At 41.0% G+C, this 22,341-nt stretch overlaps 1 protein-coding gene and 1 long non-coding RNA gene across 2 annotated transcripts in view; both read right to left on the bottom strand.

Moving 5' to 3' along the window:
* Window positions 1-22,341, bottom strand: part of LOC123285737 (uncharacterized) — a 150,342-nt gene that overhangs the window by 60,929 nt on the left and 67,072 nt on the right. The window lies entirely within an intron of this gene.
* CCDC71L (coiled-coil domain containing 71 like) overlaps window positions 2,011-22,341 on the bottom strand; it is a 41,232-nt gene continuing 20,901 nt past the window's right edge. Inside the window, exon 2 of the mRNA XM_070517535.1 lies at window positions 2,011-6,719. Within this exon, the coding sequence (XP_070373636.1) occupies window positions 5,628-6,719 (1,092 nt within the window). The 3' untranslated portion in view covers window positions 2,011-5,627. The remainder of the gene's footprint in view (window positions 6,720-22,341) is intronic.

Raw genomic sequence — 22,341 nt, 5'->3', positions numbered from 1 at the left:
AGAAACATTGTAGAATATTCATGCATTAGAATTCCACACACCAATGAGAAATGATTTGCAACTACAAGCAATAACATGAACGAGTCTCGCAAACGTAATTTTGAGTGAAAGAAGCTAGGCATATGACAGCATAATTCAGTTTATATAAAGTTCAAAAACAGGCAAAAGTTAACTATGCCGTAAGAAGTCAGAATAATGGTTATCTTGGAGGGAAGATGGGTAGAGACTGGAAAGAGCATAGCAGAGTCCTCTGGCATACTGGTAATGTCTTGTGTTTTTTAATCTGAGCGCTGGTTCCTCAAATATATTGAATTTATGAAATTTCATCAAGCTGTGCTTATAATACATGTAACATATATACTTTTTCTATGTATATTATGCTTCAATAATTTTTTAACCTGAGAGTTTAGAACCCTAAGTCACACCCGTTTTTCTATACTCTTTCTACTAAACACTTAGAGTAAAACAACGACGTACCTGAAAAAAATCATAGAAGAGAGAAATAGATGTACATTTTACAGGGAATTTTAGTACTTGCAAGAATCTCAATGCAACAACACTTCTGTGAAAACTTTCACAAGCAAAAGAAGTCGAGTTTTGAGGTCAGTAGAATATTGACTTAAACTTCTGGGCCAGCCACAGCGCTTGGTGTTAGGATCGCTACCTTCCAATTGGGCTCCGGATAAGTTTATCACGTTATAGACGGTGGTTCAGGACGACATGTACCAAGACGATTGAGTACCAACATGACAAACAATCGCTCTTGTGAAATCGGCATCAGCCACAGTTTGAGCTTCTTACTGCTGCATGACTTCCATCTAAGGAAATCCTTGTATGTCAACTTCAGATACTACAACTTTGGCTTGCTCATCAAGTTAGAATATGTCCTATCATTCTTTGTGCTAAGAGGAAACAGAGCTAAATTATAGGCTTCAAACCCAAAGCCTGAAGATGCGTGTGTCAATGCTTTAAATATGAGGGTACTTTTTACTTTTGGTATTAATGTTCTGCTGTTTCAAACCTAACTATTGTACTCATTTGTTTCCTTTAACACAGGAAGGACAAACCTCACAGAAATTAATGATAATTTAGTTCCGTATATGTAAATTAACGTGGTTCTTAAGCAACCCTTACTGAACTTAATCCAAGTGAGAATTTAGTGTGGAAATGTGCAAGTTCTTGGATCAATAACTTCAACGATTACTTTGATAAATTCCCAGTTTAAAATACATAATAGCACATTTTAAATACCTTTCAGGAATATGATAAAAGAAGACCCCAAGTTTTTAAGAAAGCCTAGAAAACCTCCAACAGTGAAAACTGTCTAATGAAACCACCTCTTCTAACCTCCTGCTGTATACTTTGTCAGCAGGCTAAAAAAATAGAGATTTCTCTGCCTTCTATTTAATTCACCCACAAATTACCTTCTCTTAATTTGTCTTTTAGCTTTCCCAGAGCACACTCTATTCCAGGGAGGTGACAGTCCCAAAGGACCACTCTCAGCATACACACTTATTCTCAGCACACATGCCTCCAATTAACAGCATTTATTAAGTATTTCCTCTGTGTCCACCATTACCCTCCCTTTTAATTCTTTCAAAAGCCCGATAGTTTCTTTGACTAACCACGTTTGCTACCTGAGGAAGCTAAGGCACAGAGTTTATATAATTTACTGAGAGTTCCAACGCTTGCAAGAGGTGAAGGCTTAGGTCCACCCCAGGCACCGTGACTCACAGATACTCTATGACGCTGCCTCCCAACATTAGTAGGAAGAAACGCAGGTACAAAGACGAATTCAGGCCACATAGTGCTATGAATCCTGCCCTTGCTCATCCTCCACTTCCACCTTCTCGACTGTAAGGAAAATTGTGGCTCTACTCTCATTCTATGCTGCTACCTATATGGAACACTCTTCCTTTCTTTCATAAAATGAAAGAATGCGAGCTTCAGACCTTTTCCCACCACCACCAAAGGGGGACTTTGGGGTCAGGACTCAAAACTGAATTTTGATGCATTTTTAAAGGCTTTATTGCTGGCAAACTGGGTAATGGCTTGGGCTAGGGCATGATACATTTTCCTGGAGATTCACTCGATCATTAATGAGGTGACGTAACATAGATTCCCAAGATAGCACAAAACACATATCTCGAGACTTCCAAGAGTTTGAAGTTCACAAAAAAAGCCAAAATTTATCAAATTGTAAATTAAAACGCTTTCCAATTCACATGCAAACGTAAAATCCTATTTCAAAAATTTCAGCATCATTAGAAAAATCAGACACTGTGTATTCTCTAAAATTTATTTACAGTTAATAAGTTAAAAAGTACAATCAGATTGTAAATCTTATATGCACATCAAACTCCAAGGAAACAATTCAGTTCCATTACAAACAATAGCCTTCTAATGCACTCAAGACAGAACAGCCTACGAAAAAGTATTTTAAACACACCAATAAAGCAAATATTACGTATATGTGTCCATTAAAAACCACCAGTTTAAAGAGTGCTGTGGCAACCCTTAAAACAACAAAAAACCTTTTGAGTTCGAAATTGCTCCGATTTTTTTGTACTCAAATATTTCTCATGTTTCCTTATTGAAGAGTTTCCAGAAAAATAGTACTATCGTTTGCACAGAGCAAATCAATAGGTGTAGCCACCAGCTTCAGTGACACTTGTCCACCAGGCGACTCAAACTTGGACAAAATAAATACACACCACAACAGCGACACTTTGCACTATCAACAATGAACCTTGCCCTCGACGATCATGACATTACTCACTGGTTTCAGTAAGGAAAAATAAGTTGCTGGTTGACGGGAAGATCAAAAGGACATCGGGAATTTCAAAAGGTTATTTGACATTTAGGCACTCAGGAGTGAAAAATTAAGTAAAAGCGCAGCAAGGTGATAAACTTCCTCCCAGCTTCCTCCTCTACTTGTGCCATGAGATAGAAGAGAAGGGAAAAGAATGAATAAGCATCAGGGACTTCTTTTAGAAAACTATATACAAGCTAAGCTACACCCTCACTTCAGAGGACAGCGAATGGATGCCTCACCAGAAAGGCCACCGTGCCAAGTTCTCCTTCACATTCTGCCCAAAAGTACCCATAAGATACTTTCACTTTCCCAGGACTATACTAATCAACTAGATTAGTGGTTTCTTCACATTTTAGAAGCTGTAAAACAACTAACTTTAGCGAGGTTTGGCTAAAGAAAACTTGGCAAAAATAAAGATATTTTTACATCTTATTTCACAAACTAGAAATGGTATGATTCGTTAATAGACCGGATAAATAACATATTGAGTTCAGGATGGGCAATCAGATCCAAACTGAAATCAGACAGCTCAGAATCCAAAGAAGCATTTACGCGAGTTCAAGTGCACTAAAGTAACAAGGCATTAGAGGGAAAAATGTTAAGAATCTCAGTTAAAATAAATGCCTGGTGTCTGTCAATGGTTATGTTTCAGTTTCGTGCTGAGCAAAGTTATCCTCCCAGCTAAGTCTAATTCCAAAATCCTTGGGGAAGCTCTTTCGATAAGCTAGATGTTGAAATTACGTTCTAATATGGCCATTGGATTTATTTTTTAATTATTATAAAACTATATACAATAGTGAAGTGGTACAAATACATTTTTTTCCCTCAGGCGCTAGTTAGCTAAAAAAAGTTAACAATTTTGGGCACAAAGAAAACCCTATGTGTCTGAAATACAATTGGCAATGGAAGCTAATAACCAAAAGAATATGTATCAACTTCCTGTCACACAAATATAATTTAATACTCTCCATCTTCTAAGTCATTATTCACTTTTAATTACTCATGTGACAGTGTTTGTAACAACGCATTATCATTGAGTAGTGAATAAAAGAATATGAGGCTTACTGAGAAACTGGCATAAAGTCATATATATATATATATTTTTTTTTTTTTACAAAACAAGAACACTGCAATTAAAGTCACAAAACCCCTACTATGGACTATTAAACTTGAAAAACTAATTTCAGAAGGATATGCCATTTGAATTCTAAGAACACAAGAGTCCCAATTGCAACACTCATTATTCTCCTAAGAAGTTGCCAAGCAGAGATCAATCTTCATATTGAGGACTTCACATGTCAAGTTCCAGCCCGGTGTGGATCGTTCCGTGGCAGAATACTTACACTTGAAATAACAGTGGTACAAAAACACTACTTGACCTTTAGATATTGCAGTAAAATATGGCCATGGCACCACTGGCTAAAACCATTAAGTCTTGCTGCCACCAATGACCAAAGGCACTTGGATGATCAAGAATCCCACACTGGGCCATATGGTAGAAACACTATTATAAACACGGAAAAGAAGGGTCAGTACTCTGGGCGGCTCGCCTGCTCCACTCCTGTGGTCTTCGGCTGTCAAAGACCGGTAACTGCAAACATAATTATGAAGGGAAATCAGACAAAAAGGGAAACTCGTGGAGCAAAAAAAGTCAACTAATCATCGTTTCTAAAAGTGATGGACAGCAAGCTGGACATTTCTTGTTACCCAACAACCAAAACAAAAAGGAAGGAGAGATCTACTTTGCCCAAAGTAACCTCAACCAGGAATTTGATACCAAGAAATGCCCCCACCCCTCTAGATCATTAACAGATCTGAGAACTCTAATGGGTATTCTGTTTGTCATTTCAATCACAAAGTTTACACACATTCACTTCTATGCTATTGTCCTTTTAAAATAAATTACGCTCAAAATATTCCTGTATTTGTACGTTAGACAAGTACAAGGAGGCCAAATCATTTCCAATCGGGTTTGATCCATCTCTTTAACCAACACCAGATCTTTCTAAGTCCTTCATTTGGTTTTTTTTTTTAATCACAAGCCATGTGGTTTCAATGCACTTTAATTTTTATTCAATTGAAAAAGATTCAACAAGTCAACTTCTCCTAAACAAAACTTTATACGAGTTTCTACCATTTTCTTGAGGAGCTCAGTAAATATAAACATTAAATTTCAATATAAAATCTTTAGAAACACCTTAAAAACGTTTAAACAGTTGTACTTTGCATCTCTTTGTGTTCACTGAGCCCATGAAATTCACCCTTGCACTAGGAACAGTCACAAGCTTGAATCTCTTAGAAAATATCCTTGGTCAAAGCTTTGGAATCCAGTTAGAACGAGGAAGCGAGGGGGGCTTCAGAATACCCTGAGCGCGAACTAGTGCAACGCCGCAAGACACGTTCGATCTTCCGTCCAGAAAGAGGGGTGGCAGTCAAAAAGAGGAAAAAGCGGGGTGGCCGTGGGGGTGGGGTCCAAAACAAGTAAATTCTGGCTTTAGAACCCAAGGACGAAACCGAATTCCTTTGGAAAAATAGTAACTTCTTCGGAGGACTTCCAGACCAGTGAGGTAGAGTCCAAGAGAGGAAACGGATCGGCCCCTTCAGTCCTGGAGACGTCGCGAGGCGGGGCGGGGAGGCCGGGGGAGCGGCCCGGCGGGGCAGCGGCCCCCCTCGGCGGCGCGGCGGCGCGGCGGCACAGCCCTCCGGGGCCTGCTCCGCGCGTAAAGTGCACTAGGGGACGGGTCCGGGTCGCATCTGTAAACACTCGACTGACACCTGCGCGGCCGTCCGCGGCGGGGGGCGGCGGCGGGGCTCACGACCGCGGCACCGGGAAGCGCCGCAGCCGCACCACCGGCTCCAGGTCCACGCGCAGCACCTGGCGCGCCCGGCGCCGCGCCGCCGCCAGGCTGCGCTCGGCCCACACGTCGCCGCCGACGCGGATGGTGGGGAAGGTGGTGAGCGTCGGCGTGGCCGCCCTCCAGATCTCCTCCAGGCTGCGGCCGCCGAAGCAGGGCGCGGGCGGCGCGGCGCCGCTCTCCTCGGGCTCGGCGGGCGGCGCCGGCGGCTTCCTGCGGCCGCCCGGGGCTCGGCGGCGCCTCCTCCTGGCGGCGGCGCGCGGGGCCGGCCTGCGCGGCGGGCGGCGGGCGGCGGGCGGCGCGGGCTCGGGCACCAGCGCGCGGCAGGACGAGTAGCCGTAGACGTCCTTGCTGCGCAGGATGTGCGGGGAGAACTGGTGCTTGAGGCTGCAGAGGAAGCTCCAGAGCTCGGCGTCCGAGCTCATGAACTCCGTGCTGCGGGGCATGAAGAGCTTGAAGGCGTCGCCCAGCGCCTGGGTGCTGTCGGCCAGCGACAGTTGCGAGCGCGAGTACACCACCTTCTCCTCCCGCGCCTCCAGCCCGGGCCCGCCGCCCGCGCCCGGGGCGGCCAGGGGCCGGCGCCGCCGCCTCTTCGCGCCGCGCCGCATCGGAGGCCGCTCGGGCCGCGCCGCTCGCGGCTCCCGCTGCCGCCGCGTCCCGCCCGGCGCGGCTCCCACGTAGCTCGCCGCCGCCGCCCCTCCCCCGCCCCCGCCCCCTCGGAGGGCGGCCGGCGCGGGTGGCTCGGCGGCCGCCCGGTGCAAGATGGCGGCCGGCGCCCACCCCTGGGCTTTGTCATTGGACGGCGCCGCGCCCCCCGCTTTCTCTTTCTTCTCCTCTCTTGCCTCCTTTCGCCCTCTGCCTTTCTTTAAATGGGCCCGCCTCAGGCCCCGCCCACCGCCGCCCCGGCCCCACCCATTGGGTGCTCTCCGAAGAGGGCGGGGCCGGGGGAGAGGCCAGTTCCTGGAAGATGGTGCCGGGGTGGGTGGTGGAGGTGGTGGCCCTTGGTCGCGGGTCAACAGTTGGGTGGGGACGTGGGCTGGGTGCCGTGTCTAGAGGAAGGGGTGGCCTTGGGCTGCCCCCTGGGGAGAGCCCCTCTCGGAGTGAGTGGGTGTGCGTTTGTGCATTGAGCTGGGAGACCCACCAGTCTGGATAACAAAGGGAGTCTTGCCCAAGGGCTGTCGCTTGTGCCCGCAGCAAGGGAATTCGGGCTTAAGTCCAGAGGGAATGGGCCTTTCACAGTTCCCTTCCGAACCTTCAAAGGCCTCTTTTGGCATCTTCATTCAACTCTTCCCTCGTTGGCCCCGGTGCATTTCAAGCCACCACCAGTAATCCAGAAGCATCCAGGGGTTCTGGGCGGCATCGTGAGCTTGTCCCCTTCGACACAATGGACCCGTCTTCAGATTTGAGGGATCCTGTGCCTCTCGGGAAAGCAGAGCCTATTATACCTATAAAACGAAATACTCTTTGCTCCAGTTGATCAAAGATCAGTCACAACAAAGCCATTCTCCGGAAAGAAAATCTCCTTGTTTCTAAATACATAGTTCTTTCCACGTGAGTGCACTTCCCTTTTCATTTAGTTTTAATATGTCCCTTTGCAGCGCCATCTCTATCATTCAGAAAGGATGCAGCATCGCAGACAATCAAGAGGGTTCTGTTGAAAAGAACACGTTGTCAAGAACGCGTTACCTTTCGAATCTGAGGGGAGGGGATTATGAAGGCTTATAGAGCAGCGGACGTTCTTTAGTGGTCTTTTCCATCCTCAGTCCTCAGCTCGGTGCCTGTCAGAGAGTGGGCACTCTGCGGTTGCTGAGTAAATCCATGAAATACTCCTAATTATTTGAAATGAGGTGAGAAAGAAACATACTGAAATCTCTTGGAAGAGGACAATTTTATATTTTACATTCATATTGCGATTTTCTCTTCACTCCCTTAATGTTTAAGGTCAAAACCATCTCCTAATGCTTAGAACTTAGAGGTAGGCATGCAAATTTTACCCTTCAGTGGGCATCTTATTTTGCAGGAGAGAACTGATAAAGCACAGAAGTTTTACGATTTGCATACAGTTGCTAATGGTTCCCTTGAATATTTGAACTGAAAGATACCTAGCTCAATCTCCTTACTTCACAAATGAGGAAATTTGGACCCACAGGGGTTCAGTAGTACAGCTTGTTGACAGCAGGACTAGGTCTATGGTTTAGGTCTTTGGGTCCCTAATCTAGTGATCTTTATATTTCGCTGGAGTTCTTTCACATTGTACTGCCCAGACTCTAAGAGGTTCAATAGAAAATGCTTTATGCATGAATGGAGTGCCTGAGGGACAGAGCTGTACCCCAATCCTACTTCCACTCCACCCAGAATTGAGCTGTTTTCATCTGTCCTAGCTTGGACTTACAGATAATATTTTGTTTGAACCAGATAATATTTTTGTTTGTTTCGTTTCAATGAAAACTAAGACAAAAATACTTTGAAAGTGGTTCTCTACACCAGAGCACTCTCATCATACAGTGGGTTTATGGCAAAAACAAAACTTCCCACCAGGAGACAGTTCTCTACCTTCCAAAACCATGGTAACTTTCTGAAGAGAAAATCATTTTCCTAGAAAAGCACATGCTGATCTTAGAACAAGATGATAGAGTCAATTACCAGCGTCCTGAGTCTCTATAAAGAAATGATATTACAACAACTCTTTACAACACAATTAGTTCTCTTGATAATTCTGGGAACACACAATAATATGAGATTTGAATAAATTCCATCGGAATGCCCCTGCATAGTGACATATGAAATCTCACAGAGAAAGCCAGCAGAACAGTAAGGGGACTTCATAATGAAAGAAATGAGTAAAATAATTTATGAATTCCTGCTTCTCATATTGTTATTGCTCCCTTCCATGTTAATCATATTATAAGTGCTTTGGGGTCTTTTGCCACATAAATACATACCAGGCATCTACACAAACTTACAGAATTGATTTCAATTAAGAGGGTAAATCTTTTTTCAACACAATTTTGATGCTAAGAAAAAATAAGATCTCAACAAATTGCAGAGCATTCAATAGTTCATTTTATAATACATGCTCATTTAATTTATTTAAAACCAAACAATATTTTTTACAAAATATTTTTAGGAGTTAGTGTCATGTCGAGGGCTTAGATTATTGTATACTTTTACATTCGGCGTTGTCTGCTCTCTCTCTTCTCCGATTTTCTCTGTTTCTTATTTTTATATTTCTTCTGACCTCTACGTTTCCATTAGCTCAAATAGTCTTACAAATGATTCCTTATCCATCTCCATAAGGGCGTAAAACTTATGCATAAAGATAACATATTTCTTCTAGTTCCTGGAACTCCCCTGACACACTCTAAAGTTTATGGAAAGTTGGCAAATTAAATTTTTGTTCTTCAGGGATAATTATTTTAAATGCTGAGTTTACTCGTTTACCTCTCAAGGGGAATGATGCTTTCTATATCTGATCAATAAGTGGTGGATAATAAGAATAAACAGAAAAAAACTAGCTGTGTGTATATATTTTCTGGATTTATAACCTATGTAGTTTAAAAATGAATCCAAGCAGAATAAAGTGATTGGAGGTATTAAAAATAAAATACATCTCTTAGCTACCCTGAACCTTTGCTTTAAGTGGGATCAAAATAATTTTCCTCTTGAAAAGTAGCCAAAAAATAAAAATAAAAAGTGTATGTAAGTGCTTGTGAACATCAGGTCTAAAATCAAAATGTCCTTGGACACGTTTTTTCCCTTTCTGAGCCTCAGTTTTCTCCTCTATAAAATGGGCATGATCTCTATTTCAATGAACTGTTTTGAGGGTTGGATAGCATTTGTAAAACATTCACTGTGGTGCCTGGATCACAGTAAGCGTCCAATAAATAATAGTTACCCTTATCTAATTATGAGGATTTTACTTGGTTTAACCAACATATTTCAAACCCCGTATTACAGTGGGAGTCTGGAGATTTTTTTTTAAGTAATAGATTGATGAAGGGAAAATCCAAATGTTAGAGCCAGAAAAAAACTTAGGGATCATCTAGTGAGTCCAACACTCTTAATTCAGATGAGAATATTGAGATGCCAAGAGATCTGCCTGAGTTCACACAGCTGGATGGTGGAAGACCCTGAACTAGAACCCAGGTCTCTAACTGATGGTCCAGAGTTGTTTCTAACCTTCTTGTGTTTGACCCAAGAAGACAGCATTAATTTTTAGTTTGAATGAAATTAAATAGAGCATGAGTCATCAAGAAAAACGTCAGCCTTTTCATTAGAACCATTCTAAAGTAATTTAGATTTTTCTACAAAAGTTATCTCAAAGCTCTGATATGCTTTAAAACCGCTTAATGTGAAATATGCAAGGACCATATAAACTGAGAAGCTAGGACTTGCACTTCCAGGAAGATGGAATACATGTACTTTCCCTATTCCTCCTGCCACTTAAAACTTATAACCCAAGACATTATGTATAAAGCGAACATAAGAAGACTGAAAAATGGAGAGGAGAAAACACACAGGTTAGGGAGCTCAGAACCCAAAAAACAACATAGCAGTGAGTTCCCTGGATTTTCTTTTTTTCTCTTTTCAGCACACATCTCAGACTGAGTGCTTGAGTGCTTGAGAAGCCAGCAACCCAGAAATGCCAACAGATGTAGACATAAAAAACCCCAACAAAATCATGTTCTCTCTAGCTGTAGGACCAGGAAAGGAGCAGGCTAGCAAGACAGAAAACTTGTAGAAAATAATCAATCTACTGCAGCAAAACACCACCAAAAAAACTATGGCTTCTACCCTCAGCAGGCTGTAATAAGGCACCCTCCTACCCCTGCTGGTGTGGTATCAGAGAAGGCTACATAGGGAATCATAACTCTCATCTCTGCTGGCAGTTAAGAGGCAGTCCTCTCCCATGATGTCAGTGGAGACCACGTTGGGAGCAGTAACAAGACCCTCCTACTCCTCCCAGCCAGGGAGCTATCGGTGGAGGTCTAGTGGGGAGTTAGCATTCCTACCCCCACCCAGCAGTAATGAGGAATCCCTCTCCCTGACTCGGGTGTCAGTGGAGGCAGAGCGCGAAACCTGGACTTCTACCTAGCAGTACTGAGGCAGCATCCCTCCCTTTTGCTCTTGGAACAGTGTCAGAGAAAACCAGCTAAAACAGATGGCTTAAATAATATCCACAGTCTCACTTATCATAGCAAGAACCAGGAAGATCTCAAACTGAATGAAAAGACAATCAGTAGATGCTAACACTGAGGTGAGAAGGATGTCAGAGTTACCTAACAAAGATTTTAAAACAGCCATCATAAAGACCCCTTAACAGGCAATTATGAGCCTCTTGAAACAAACTGAAAAATACAAAGCTGCAGTAAAGAAATGAAACATCTCAACAAAGAAACTGGAGATATAAAGAAGAACCAAATGGAAACTTTAGAACTGAAAAATACAATAATTGAAATAAAAAACTTAGTGGATGGTCTCAACAGCAAAATGAAGAATCAGTGAGCTTGAAGATAGAACAATACATGTTATTCACTCTGAACAATGGAGAGAAAATAGACTAAAATACCCAAAACAGAAGAGAGCCTCAGGGAACTGCGGGACTATAAGATCTCATATGTGTGTCATCAGAGGCCTGGAAAGAGAGTAAAAAGAAGGGAGGGCTGAAAAAGTACTTGAAATAATGGCTGAAAATGTTCCAAATTTGGCAAAGGTCATAAACCTACAGATTCAAGAAGCTGAACACACCTAAACGAGATAAACTCAAAGAAATCCACATCAAGACACATCATTGTTAAACTTCTGAAATCTAAACACAAAGAAAAAAAATCTTGAAAGTAGTGAGATAAAAGTGACATCTTACCTATAAGGGAAAACCTATTTGAATGACACAGTATATTTCTCATCAGAAACCATGGAGACCAGAAGGAAGTGACTCAACATTTTTCGAGTGCTAAAAGAAAAGTACTGTCAAACCAGATTCCTTTATCCAGGGAAACCAGCCTTCAATAATGAAGAGGAAATCAAGACATTCTCACACGAAGGAAAACTAAGAGAATTTGTCGCCAGCGGACCTACCCTAAAAGAAGGGCAGAAGGAAGTTCTCTAAACAGAAAGGAACCAATAAAAGAAGGAATCGTGGAACATCAGGAAGAAAGAACACAGTAAGCAAAAATATGGGTAAATAGGATATAATTTTCTTTTCCTATTGAGTTTTCTAAATTCTGTTTGATGGTTGTTATGGACTGAATGTGTCCCCCATATGTTGAAACCCTTATCCTGAATGTGACTATATTTCGAGATAGGGCCTGTAGGAGGTAATAAAGGTTAAATAAAGGTCATAAGGGCGGGGTCCTATTCGAATAGGGCCGGTATCTTTATAAGAAGAGGAAGATACATCAGAGCTCTCTCTCTACCATGTGAGGACACAGAGAGAAGCTGATCACCTGTGAGCCAGGAAAAGAGCTCCCACTAGGAATCGGCTGGCACTCTGATCTTGGACTTCTCAGCCTCCAGAACTGTGGGAAAATAAATTTCTGCTGTTGAAGCCACACTGTCAGTGGTATTTTGTTATGGGAGCCCAGGCAGACTCATACAATGGTTGAAGTAAAAATTATAACACTTTGGGGGCTAGCCCCGTGGCCAAGTGGTTAAGTTCGTGCGCTCTGCTGCAGGCGGCCCAGTGTTTCGTCGGTTCGAATCCTGGGTGCAGACATGGCATTGCTCATTGGGCCACGCTGAGGGAGCATCCCACATGCTACGACTGGAAGGACTCACAACTAAGAATATACAACTATGTACCCGGGGGCTTTGGGGAGAAAAAGGAAAAAAATAAAATTAAAAAAAAAATTATAACACTTTGATGTGGTTCTAAATGTATGCAAATATATTAGAAACAGGGAGGGTAAAGGGACATAAACCGGAGAAAGGTTTCTATATTTCACTAACGGATAAAATGACACCACTAGACTAGGATAAGCTGTATATATATAGTATAATACCTAGAGCAAGCACTAAAAACCCTATAGAGAGAGACATACTCAAAAACATTATAGATAAATCAAAATAGAATTCTAAAAAATGTTGAAGTAACCCACAGGAAGGCAGGAAAAGAAAATAAAGAATGAAAAATAGAGAACAGACAGAAAACAAAATGAGAGGATATATCTACAACATAACACTGTATATTAATGCTTATTGATAAGTGATTGATCAAATCAGAGGTTGCCCAAATGGGAAATGGACCAAGAAATTGGCCAGACTTGAAATTAGCCAGGCCTGATATTAACCAAAATTTTTTGTTCCTAGGTCTAGTTAAAAGATTTTTCTTGTGTTTAATTAAATCTACTTCTATTTTATCTTTTACCCATTGTCTGTCTTCTAGAGCTTCACAGAACCAATCTCGAAAACTAAAACTAAATTTTAGATTGTCAAAACATCGAAGCAACTTCTTCATACTGTTAACTCATGTTAAATTTCAAGTCAAACAAAAACATTAAATTTTTGTTCCCATATGAACTTCTCCAAAATTATGTATGCCTTGTACTGTACTATACTTGGAAGACGTTACCTTTTTCCTTATTAAATTTCATTTTGTTAGTTTCAGTCCCACATCCCTACCTATCGTGATACTTTTGTATCTGGATTCTTGCATGTCTGATTTTAATTAATCCTTTCAATAGTTAAACAAGCATCCTTCCACCTTAAACTTAGTCATCAATGGCACAACCAATTAGCACAGACTCAATGACAAAGACCTATGTCACTCTACTAGAGACCTGTCCATGCTGATTCAGGTCCACTTTTGGGGCATGGTTGGTCCACTAGCCTCAAACCTGCCTTATATTATTATCACCCAGCTCAGTCGTATGTCACTTTAGAGTGTGTATGTGTTAGAACACTTCTGCTTGTGAATAACCGAAACTCACTTGGTTTCGATTAAGCAGGAAGAGGTTATTGGAGGGTAGCGTGATGTCTCTGAGAATCCGAAGGAGAGGGTGCAGCTGGGCCTCAGAAAAGGACCAGAAGCAAGGGCTGGGCCTTGTGCAGAACCTAGAAGTCCTTGATCTCCATTTCCTATCTCTGCTTCTGTCTGTGCACCAGATTTATTTTATTTCATTTTTTAATGAATTTTTAATCAAAGGTATACTTACATAGTTTTAAAAGTCACTGTTACATAAGAGATTTCTTCTGTTCGTGTTTCTAAACAACACACTTGTACTATCTCTCGATTCTTCAGTTTTCGATATTATTTATGTATATCTTACTATGGAAATGAGGGTTGTCCTTTGTTCTACCTTCTAACATATCTATCTCACATATTTTTACTAAATCTGTACTTGTGTTTACATTGCTATGACTGTGTTAATCAAGCAAACTTTATTTATCTTTATATCTCTAGTACCTTCTACGATACTGGTATATGAGAAGGAATCTTTAAATGAGAATGTATATTATGAAAGAATCTGGCATTTTAATATTTCCCAAGAAAGCCTCAAAGTAGTCATCATAAGGGAAAAAAGTCAGAATTCAGAATTCTGTTAGACTTCCTGACTCTTACTTAGCAATTTAGCATTACTGTTATCTTAGACTATAGAGAGTGGCAATGAGGGGGAGCATCGCCCCCTTTTCAGGGCGTCAGGGTTCCAAAGGGCATCCTAGGTCCTGAATGTGTGGGTTTAGCACACACGTTTCACAGCGTAAGGGTATGGTGGTTCAGGAACAACGACTGAGATGAGGTCTAAGGTAGATTCAGGAGATTTTTACTTCTATCTATGGGATGCCATATATATTTCTAAAAATGTATGAATTTTTTTACAACAAAGGCTACTAATGTTCAAACAGAACCTGGAGCAGAACAGGAAATGGAATTCTGTGTAGAACCCGATAAAGTTTTATGTAACTAAGGGGCATCCCCGAGTCAACCCAAGGCCTTTCTTAAACTTTCAAGAATATCATCTTGACCTACAGCATTACCGCCTTTGTGATAATTATTATTACTGGGATTTTATAATTATTATTTCACTTTACTTTGTGATAATGATGAATCCTTCACTCACCTGAAACCACATGTATTAGTCTATCGATCTCTCTCTTAGAGGAAATGTGCTGTCTTCTATTCAGCACAGTGCCAGCGTCTGAGTAGGATGCTTTACCACATTAACTTAAGCAACATACCATGAAAACCAAGAAAAAAACCAATCGGAAAAGTTTCTTAACTTTGAGCTATAGGACTGGCCTTCAGTGAAAGGAGACAGACTCTCCTACCTAATAAGATTTTCTATAAGGCAATTCCTGTTTTGATAGAGAACTATAGCTTTGGTCAGGGGTTGCAAATCTACAGAAATGCTTTGCTTGAACCTGCACAGAATTTTAATAACCATGAAAGTTTAAAAGAATTGTGGATCTCTGGCTGTTCTTGAAAAATTGTTACTTCTGTCGTCAGTAGGTCTTCATTCAACAAGGCCACAAGGGCTGGAGCTGAGCAGGTTTCATAACCGATGTGTCCTCAGTAACATATTTGAATTTGCAATCCTTGGTCTCTGGGAAACCTCAAGGTTATCAAATCAGAGTTTATGGCCTTAATACTGGTAGTACAATTCCTTCCACTTCACTATTTATCAGGTTTTCGGTAGCTTCAGAGAGTTGAAGTTACATTTTGATGCTTTGAGGAACAAGGCATATGTTCAGAAATAATAATAGCAGATACTCTTACACTCTCCAATGGAGACGGCTTTGTCATGATGATGTCTAGCAATTTACTTTTTTTACTCTATCTTCTTGAAACTAGTCTTCTGTTTTCATTTATTTTCTTGTTTATGAAATTTTTGGACTATATTTATAAGGCAAAAGTCCCAACAGGCCATCAATGCCATTAAAAATGTAGGACAGGGGCCTGCCCTGTGGCATAGTGATTAAGTTTGGCACACTCCACTTTGGCAGCCCTGGTTTGTGGGTTCAGATCCCAGATGCAGACCTACACCACCCATCAGCCATGCTGTGATGGCGACTCACGTATAAAGTGGAGAAGATTGGCACAGATATTAGTGCAGGGCTAATCTTCCCCAGCAAAAAAAAAAAAAAAAAAGTAGGACAGATTCAATGGAGAAAATATTCTTTTGATAGGATACCAGTGAAGAATATATTAAGTAAATGATTAATTAGTGTCAGAAAAAGTCTTGCCATATTAAAAGATTAGAACCACAGGACACCATTTTCCTGAATTCCCTGAAGATTTAATATATTTCAAATGCTAAAGAGAAAATTAAGCATTATGACTCACCTGAAATAGATAGAATTATAGTAAAAAGGGAACTTTCTTGTTTTGTTAAGACTGTTAGCACCACTCCTTATATCACCTTTTTATCCCCATCTGTGTTTTATCACTTATCACCTTATTTTGTAGTTGCTTACATGTTTCTCTTTCCTAAAAGTCTTGAAAACACAAATCAAGTCCAGATTCCTTTGAATCCCAGCTTTTAACAGAGGACTTGCTATTTAGGTATTCAGTAAATATTTGTTGAATGAATGAATATACCAATTCACTAATTATACAACAGGTAACTTTTGGGGTACTTTTACTACTCAAATGTTCAAATTTTTAAAACTTGGATCCTAACACGATTTGAATTACTGGTCTCTTCCTTAGTTTCAAGTCCGTGTGTGCATGTGTGTGTGTGTGGGTGTGCGTGTTTTCCCTGCCATCTTCCTTTTACTTGGCATCTTCTGAAGGCGTTTGTGTGGCTGACGTCATCCTACGGAAGACTGGGTCTCAGGCTTGACAAAATGCCCAGCCTTGCCCAGGAAGTTTACAGAAGTTACAGTTCACTGCAATAAGCATGAAAGGAAGACTCGTAGCCAAGAACACCAGGGTTTCAGTGTGGTTTCTTGTCTTACAGTGGGAGACTTCAGCGGATGGCAATAGCAATCGGCCTGTCCCAGGCACGGTCCTACCAGGTACAGGAAACACTCAGTGGAACCTAGTTGCATACCCTCCGGGCTTGTCACTCTGAAATGCCAGCATAATTACTTTCGGTGGCTTGCAGAAATAAAAAGCTGCTTTTCACAAGCTAGGTCACCTGTCTCTCCCATTTAGACAGCTGACACTAGTTCTTGCTATGCCACAGGGCCTTCCTGGGACATTGTCCACTTGTTATGTAATAGTAACGAGGCCCGAAATATTCCAGCTGCCTTTGTAACAATGACCAGTCTGTGGACATGCCCTCAGGATCAGAGTAATGGTTCTTTCTCTTATGGTTCCTCAGGATTACCGGAGGGACTTGTTGAGTATACATTCCAGGACTCCTCTTTCAGACATTCTAATTCTAATTCAGTACGTCCGGGATGGAGCCGGTCAACCTCTGACTTTCACAAGCACCGTAACGGATTCTGATGAAAGTGGTCCACAGAGAACACTTTAAGAAACCTTTCTTTAGAGACTAAATTATGCTTTATTATGCACCTTTTCATGGCAGCAATCCACTGGTGATCTTTCTCTCCCACTTCCCAGGTCTCCACACATTCTTCACGCATCTTTCTTTGGTTATAACTCAGTTTTCTATATAACATAGCTGCAAACGTAGAGCTATGACTTTTTTTTGTTTTTCAGTCAGTCTTCCATATGCTTTCCTCTAGACCAGCAGTTTTTGTGATGAGTTCCATGGAAATTTAGGATGCTATGAAGCTTTTCTAAGGGATTTTAAATTGTTCACAGCAAAAGAGATGTTTGCCTTTGATGTATGCTTTATTTAAAGACATGCAAAATATGTACAATTTCCATAAGCTTGAAAAGAAAAGGAAAAACAGAAAGCCACTAGAATGATTGACAATTTTATAATACATGTTTATGAATGTCTGTTTAGCTTAAAAAAATACTTAAAAACTTGTGGTCAGTGTTTCCCTCTACAAAACTTCCAAGAAAATTCACAGGTGACAAAAGAGTAACTCAGCTAAGATTATGTCCTAGGTTCGCTGGCTAGCCAGAGAGGGTCCTATAAATCTTCAGTTGTTTTGTAGATATACGGCCTCTCCAATCAGAGACAGGCTCTAATCTTTATAGCATTAGGGGTTCAGCCTTCATTTGTAAGATTTGAAGTATGAGCATTAAAGGCAGAGTAGAGTTTCCAGGAACCTATATTTTCATTAAACCAAATTCTTCCATGCTTCTGTGTTTCCTGTTTTCAAATGCTTCTCATTCTTTTGAGAGGATCTGGTCCATTAAGATGTCTGAAATGTGCATCCTTTGGGTGTGCTTAACAAAAAGCCCTGCATGGCTGGTCTGCCAGAGTCCACCCCCTGTGAATGAGGTTGAATGCACTTGAATGGGCAAGGATGTATGAATACCCTTAAAAAGAACAGCGCTGGTTGATGGAGCTTCAGCTCCATTCTAAGCACTGAACCCTTCAAGATGCAATGGAGTCATCTCCGCCAAGTCAAATGGAAACACAAATGTAAACCATCCAGCTCTTTTGAAACAGCCAGAGAAGAAAAGACGAGAATAAAAGCATGCTTATATGAGGTTTTAGCAGGCCTTTAAGAACAAGTCAAGCTAAATCAACAAGTATTTATTGAACACCGTCTACATGCAAGAGTATTGATGAAAATGTTCATATCACCATTCCACTCACTGAGACATCCTCCAGCCTCCAAGCTTGTCTCCAGAGGACTTGAAGGAGACTTGTCTGGTCCATTATGAGACGGTCCCATTGGACCCTGCCCAAACCCAAACCACTTAGAGTCCTGTTGGCATAATTGGCCAAAAGATCAGTCCTGAGTGGAATCAGGAAGCTTTCTGTGAGGGGCAGAGACAAAGCATCAAATGGTTGGACTAGGTCAGTGTTTTTCCAATTGCAGGTGATCAATCAATTTGTGAGTCACAACATAACACATTTTTTTAAAAATATAGGATGGAACAGAGAAGAGGAAAAAAAGTATCAGCATATTACAAATAGTAAGCCTAAGCATTGTTTCATGAAATATATATTAGTTGTGTGGGTAGAGAGAGAGGATGAGTGTGTGTATGTCCACTTGTGAGTCCTAGCTGTGAGTGACAGGTTGTTATGTGAATATATTCTAATGATGAGTAGTGCTCCAAAAGCTCAAAAGCCACTGAACAAATGATCCACTAAAATCTTTTCTAACACTGAGATCCGACAGTTCTCAAACTTTCTAATTTCTACATGATTTTTGAATTACTTTGTATCAATTATTCTTGTATATAGTTTTAAAACTACGTGTATAAATTTTTTAAAAACAATCAAAATTCCAAAGGTTCTCTCTTCTCTTCCTAATTTGCATCCCCTGAGGAAGGTAGTACATGCTTATATTAATTTAGAGGTGAGAGATCACTTTTCTATTTATGGTAGTTATTCTAGTAGTAGCTCCATATTTCTAATAGTATGCTTATACTGTTTCTTGACTTTTTTCATCTTAAATATAATCTGTTGGTTTTTTCCAATGAAAGATGAGTATTTAGCTCTCTTACACCACACACACATACACACACTTCCTACACCAATTTTTAATCCCATTAGTATCATAATTATGTTTAAATCACTTGTCACTTTTTACATTAATATGACTATTTCTAGTTGAACATGTAGAGTAATATGATTATATAGCTTTGCTTGTTTATTTATTTATTTATTTACATAGGAAGATTCATTCTTCTTCTCTCTCTCTTTTTTTTTTTTTTTTGGTGAGGAAGTATTGGCTCTGAGCTAACATCCATTGCCAATCCTTCTCTTTTTTTGCTTGAGGAAGATTAGCCCTGAGCTCACATCTGTGCCAATCTTCCTCTACTTTTTGTATGTGGGACGCCTCCACAGCATGGCTGAGGAGTGGAGTAGGTCCGTGCCCAGGATCTGAACCCACAAACCGGGCTACCCAAGCAGAGCACGTGTGGAACTTTAACCACTCAGCCACGGGGCTGGCCCCTATTTTTTTGTTCTCTAGAGTCATTAATAGCTTCTTTTTCATTGCTTTGGTTTCTATGTATATCTATCTCTTATTCATATACAGATTTTCAACAGGACTATAAATACTCTCTCAAAACCGTAAAGCACATCTGGCAAAATGCTAGTTTCATTACTTCTTAGAGACTTCCTTCTTGGTCTCGTCAAGCCTCTTGGTCTCCTCACCAAAGTGAATTAGTCTTTCTCTTGACCTGCTTCTCTGCCATCATCCTGGATTCTCTCTTTACCACCAGCCTGGGAATTTCCTTCATCTCTCTTCGGATTTCTGGGTCCTATGTCACCTTTCTTGGTTTACTCCTTCATTTCATCGAACACCTCCTCCAGCAGTTTCTTGAAAAAAAGGTGCATGTGAGTTAAAGTTTTTGAAAGCTTTGTATCTAACTCTCACAACTGATTAAAAGTTGGACTCAGAATCAAATTCTGGATTAGTAATCACTTTCCATCGCCATTTTAAGGAGCTGGTTTCATTTTCTTCTAGTTTCCAATCTTACTGCTGAGAAACCTAATGCCATTCTGATGCCAGAACCTTTGTATTGACCTATTTTTTTTTCTAGAAGAATTAGCATCTCCACTTTGCTCTCAGAGGTCTGAAAATGAATTATCATTGTTTTGCTGTGGGGGGGGGGGTTTCCCCATGCATCATGCTGGACACTAAATACAGGAACTCATATTCAGTTCTGGGAATTTTTTGTACTATTTCTTAGTTAATTTTCTCCCTTTCGTTTTCCTCTCTATATCTGGAACTCCTTTCTTTTGGCTAATTCTCTTATCTGTTTTCTCCTTTCTATCTCTATTACTTTTCTGCATACTGAAAGGTTTCCTCACCTTTATCTTCTAACTCTTCTATTAAAATTTTCACTTCTGCTATCATATACTTAATTTTTAAGATTTTTGTTGTTGTTCTCTGAATGTTTCTTTTCATGTATATGTCATTTTCTCTCACCTCTCAAATTTTAATTATAATTTTCTAGGGTTTTGCACTCCCTGACTTGTTCGTGTATCCTCCAACTTGCTTTTTTAATTTTTTCTCTCCATTTCTGTACCCTCTATTTAATGTTAGAGGGTTTCCTCAATTATCTGGTAATCACTGGATCTTTGATTATATTTAAAGATGAAGCCCTAAAAAATAGATTGTGAGAGGATAGGGTTTTTAAACTTCATGATCGGACGGGTATGCAGCCATTTGTTGGGTATCCTGAAGCATCAGTCTCAGTTGGTTTTTCTCCTGGGGTTGGTCAATCCCCTACAGAGGCATCCTCCAAATTCCCACTTGGGGTGTAGAACCCTCTCTATCAGTATTTCCTTGGGGTTGTGTAGGCTGCAGGGAGAAAGCATTCCATCCATTTAATACCCAGAAATCCTGTTTTCAAGGGAGTGCTCTGCCCACAGCTATGCCTGCTGTCCCTGAGCTGAGGCCAGGGTCCTTCTGATTCAGTCACCTTCCATCTTCTGCCCACTAGGAGAGATGGCGTTGCCTGGTATGGGGTATTGAAAGGGGACCGAGGGCCGTGATTCTCATTTGGGCTTTCAATCCAATTCACTGTCAGATCCAATTTCTGGATCTTTCAGAGGTTCTGCAGCAAAATTTTACCTTCTTTGGGGCCTTCTTCACTGTTAAATTCATCTTTAGCTTCCTGTGGTCTCTCCATCCACTTTTGCACTCTCAAAACTTGGTTGCAATCATCTTCTCTTTTATTCTCTTGTCTTTATGGGGTTAATGCCTTTAAAATTTTATTTTGGTAGAGTCGGCAGAGATATATGCCACGTTTTCTCAGCTTTTTAAAAGATTACATGTAATGCCCTCTTTTATATCTGTTTCACAAATGAATCTTAAATCATAAATTCCAGTGCTATCCAGTACATTTAGGGTGTGAAGGAGCTTAACTTGGCATGACATTTTATATAGGTGGTATTTTTAAATGCAGTTTGGTATTGGATTATCAATATAGCATTTTTACCTGATTCATTAGAGAATTAGTTAATTCAGCTGAACGGGACAATTCTGTTGGATTCTCAACAGAGGGAAAGCAGGATCATATAGGAGGGTACATTCTTCCTTTCCTCCACACTCTATCCCCATGGCACTGAGCCACAGATAGATTACAGAGACACTTTGTTGCCGATCATAACTTAGGACCTCAAGTAGAATGCAGATGACAGCAAAGTAGAAAACAAGTCATCCAATGCATTTATCGGGAGTCCCTGCCCGCAGTCAATCTGGATGGACTTTTTGTATCAGGAGAGAATTGTGGTTGTGTTACTGGCTTCCTTTCCTCACTGTACTTAAGAGGCATCAAAAAACCCTTGAGCTGCCGTCAGGTGCAGGGCACTATGCAAGGAGAACGAGGGAGCAGGCTGGAAAGAAGAATTTTCCTGACTCAGCATCTGAACTACCTCATTAATTGCAACCTTCTGGAAGCAAAGGAAAGATTTGGGTGAAACATCAGTGACCTGAGTAGAAAGTAGTTTTCCATAAGGGAGAAAGGGATGAGAAAACCCATCTCTTGTCAAACCGTTCTTTCTCTTTCCTTTTCTCTGTTTAAATGGCAGGTGCACTGAGTAGAGAGAGAAATGCTCTTCCTCAGGGCACTCGTGAATGAGGTCTCTTGCCCACATCCTTCATTCACCCTTAGAGACTTTACAGAGCACCAAGGGCTTACGAACTCTTTCGTCAAAAGTTACAGAGGTAGTTAAAGTA

The sequence above is a fragment of the Equus asinus genome, chromosome 1 (assembly GCF_041296235.1).
Source record: "Equus asinus isolate D_3611 breed Donkey chromosome 1, EquAss-T2T_v2, whole genome shotgun sequence".
Classification (NCBI taxonomy): domain Eukaryota; kingdom Metazoa; phylum Chordata; class Mammalia; order Perissodactyla; family Equidae; genus Equus; species Equus asinus.
This window is presented reverse-complemented; position numbering and strand designations above follow the sequence as displayed.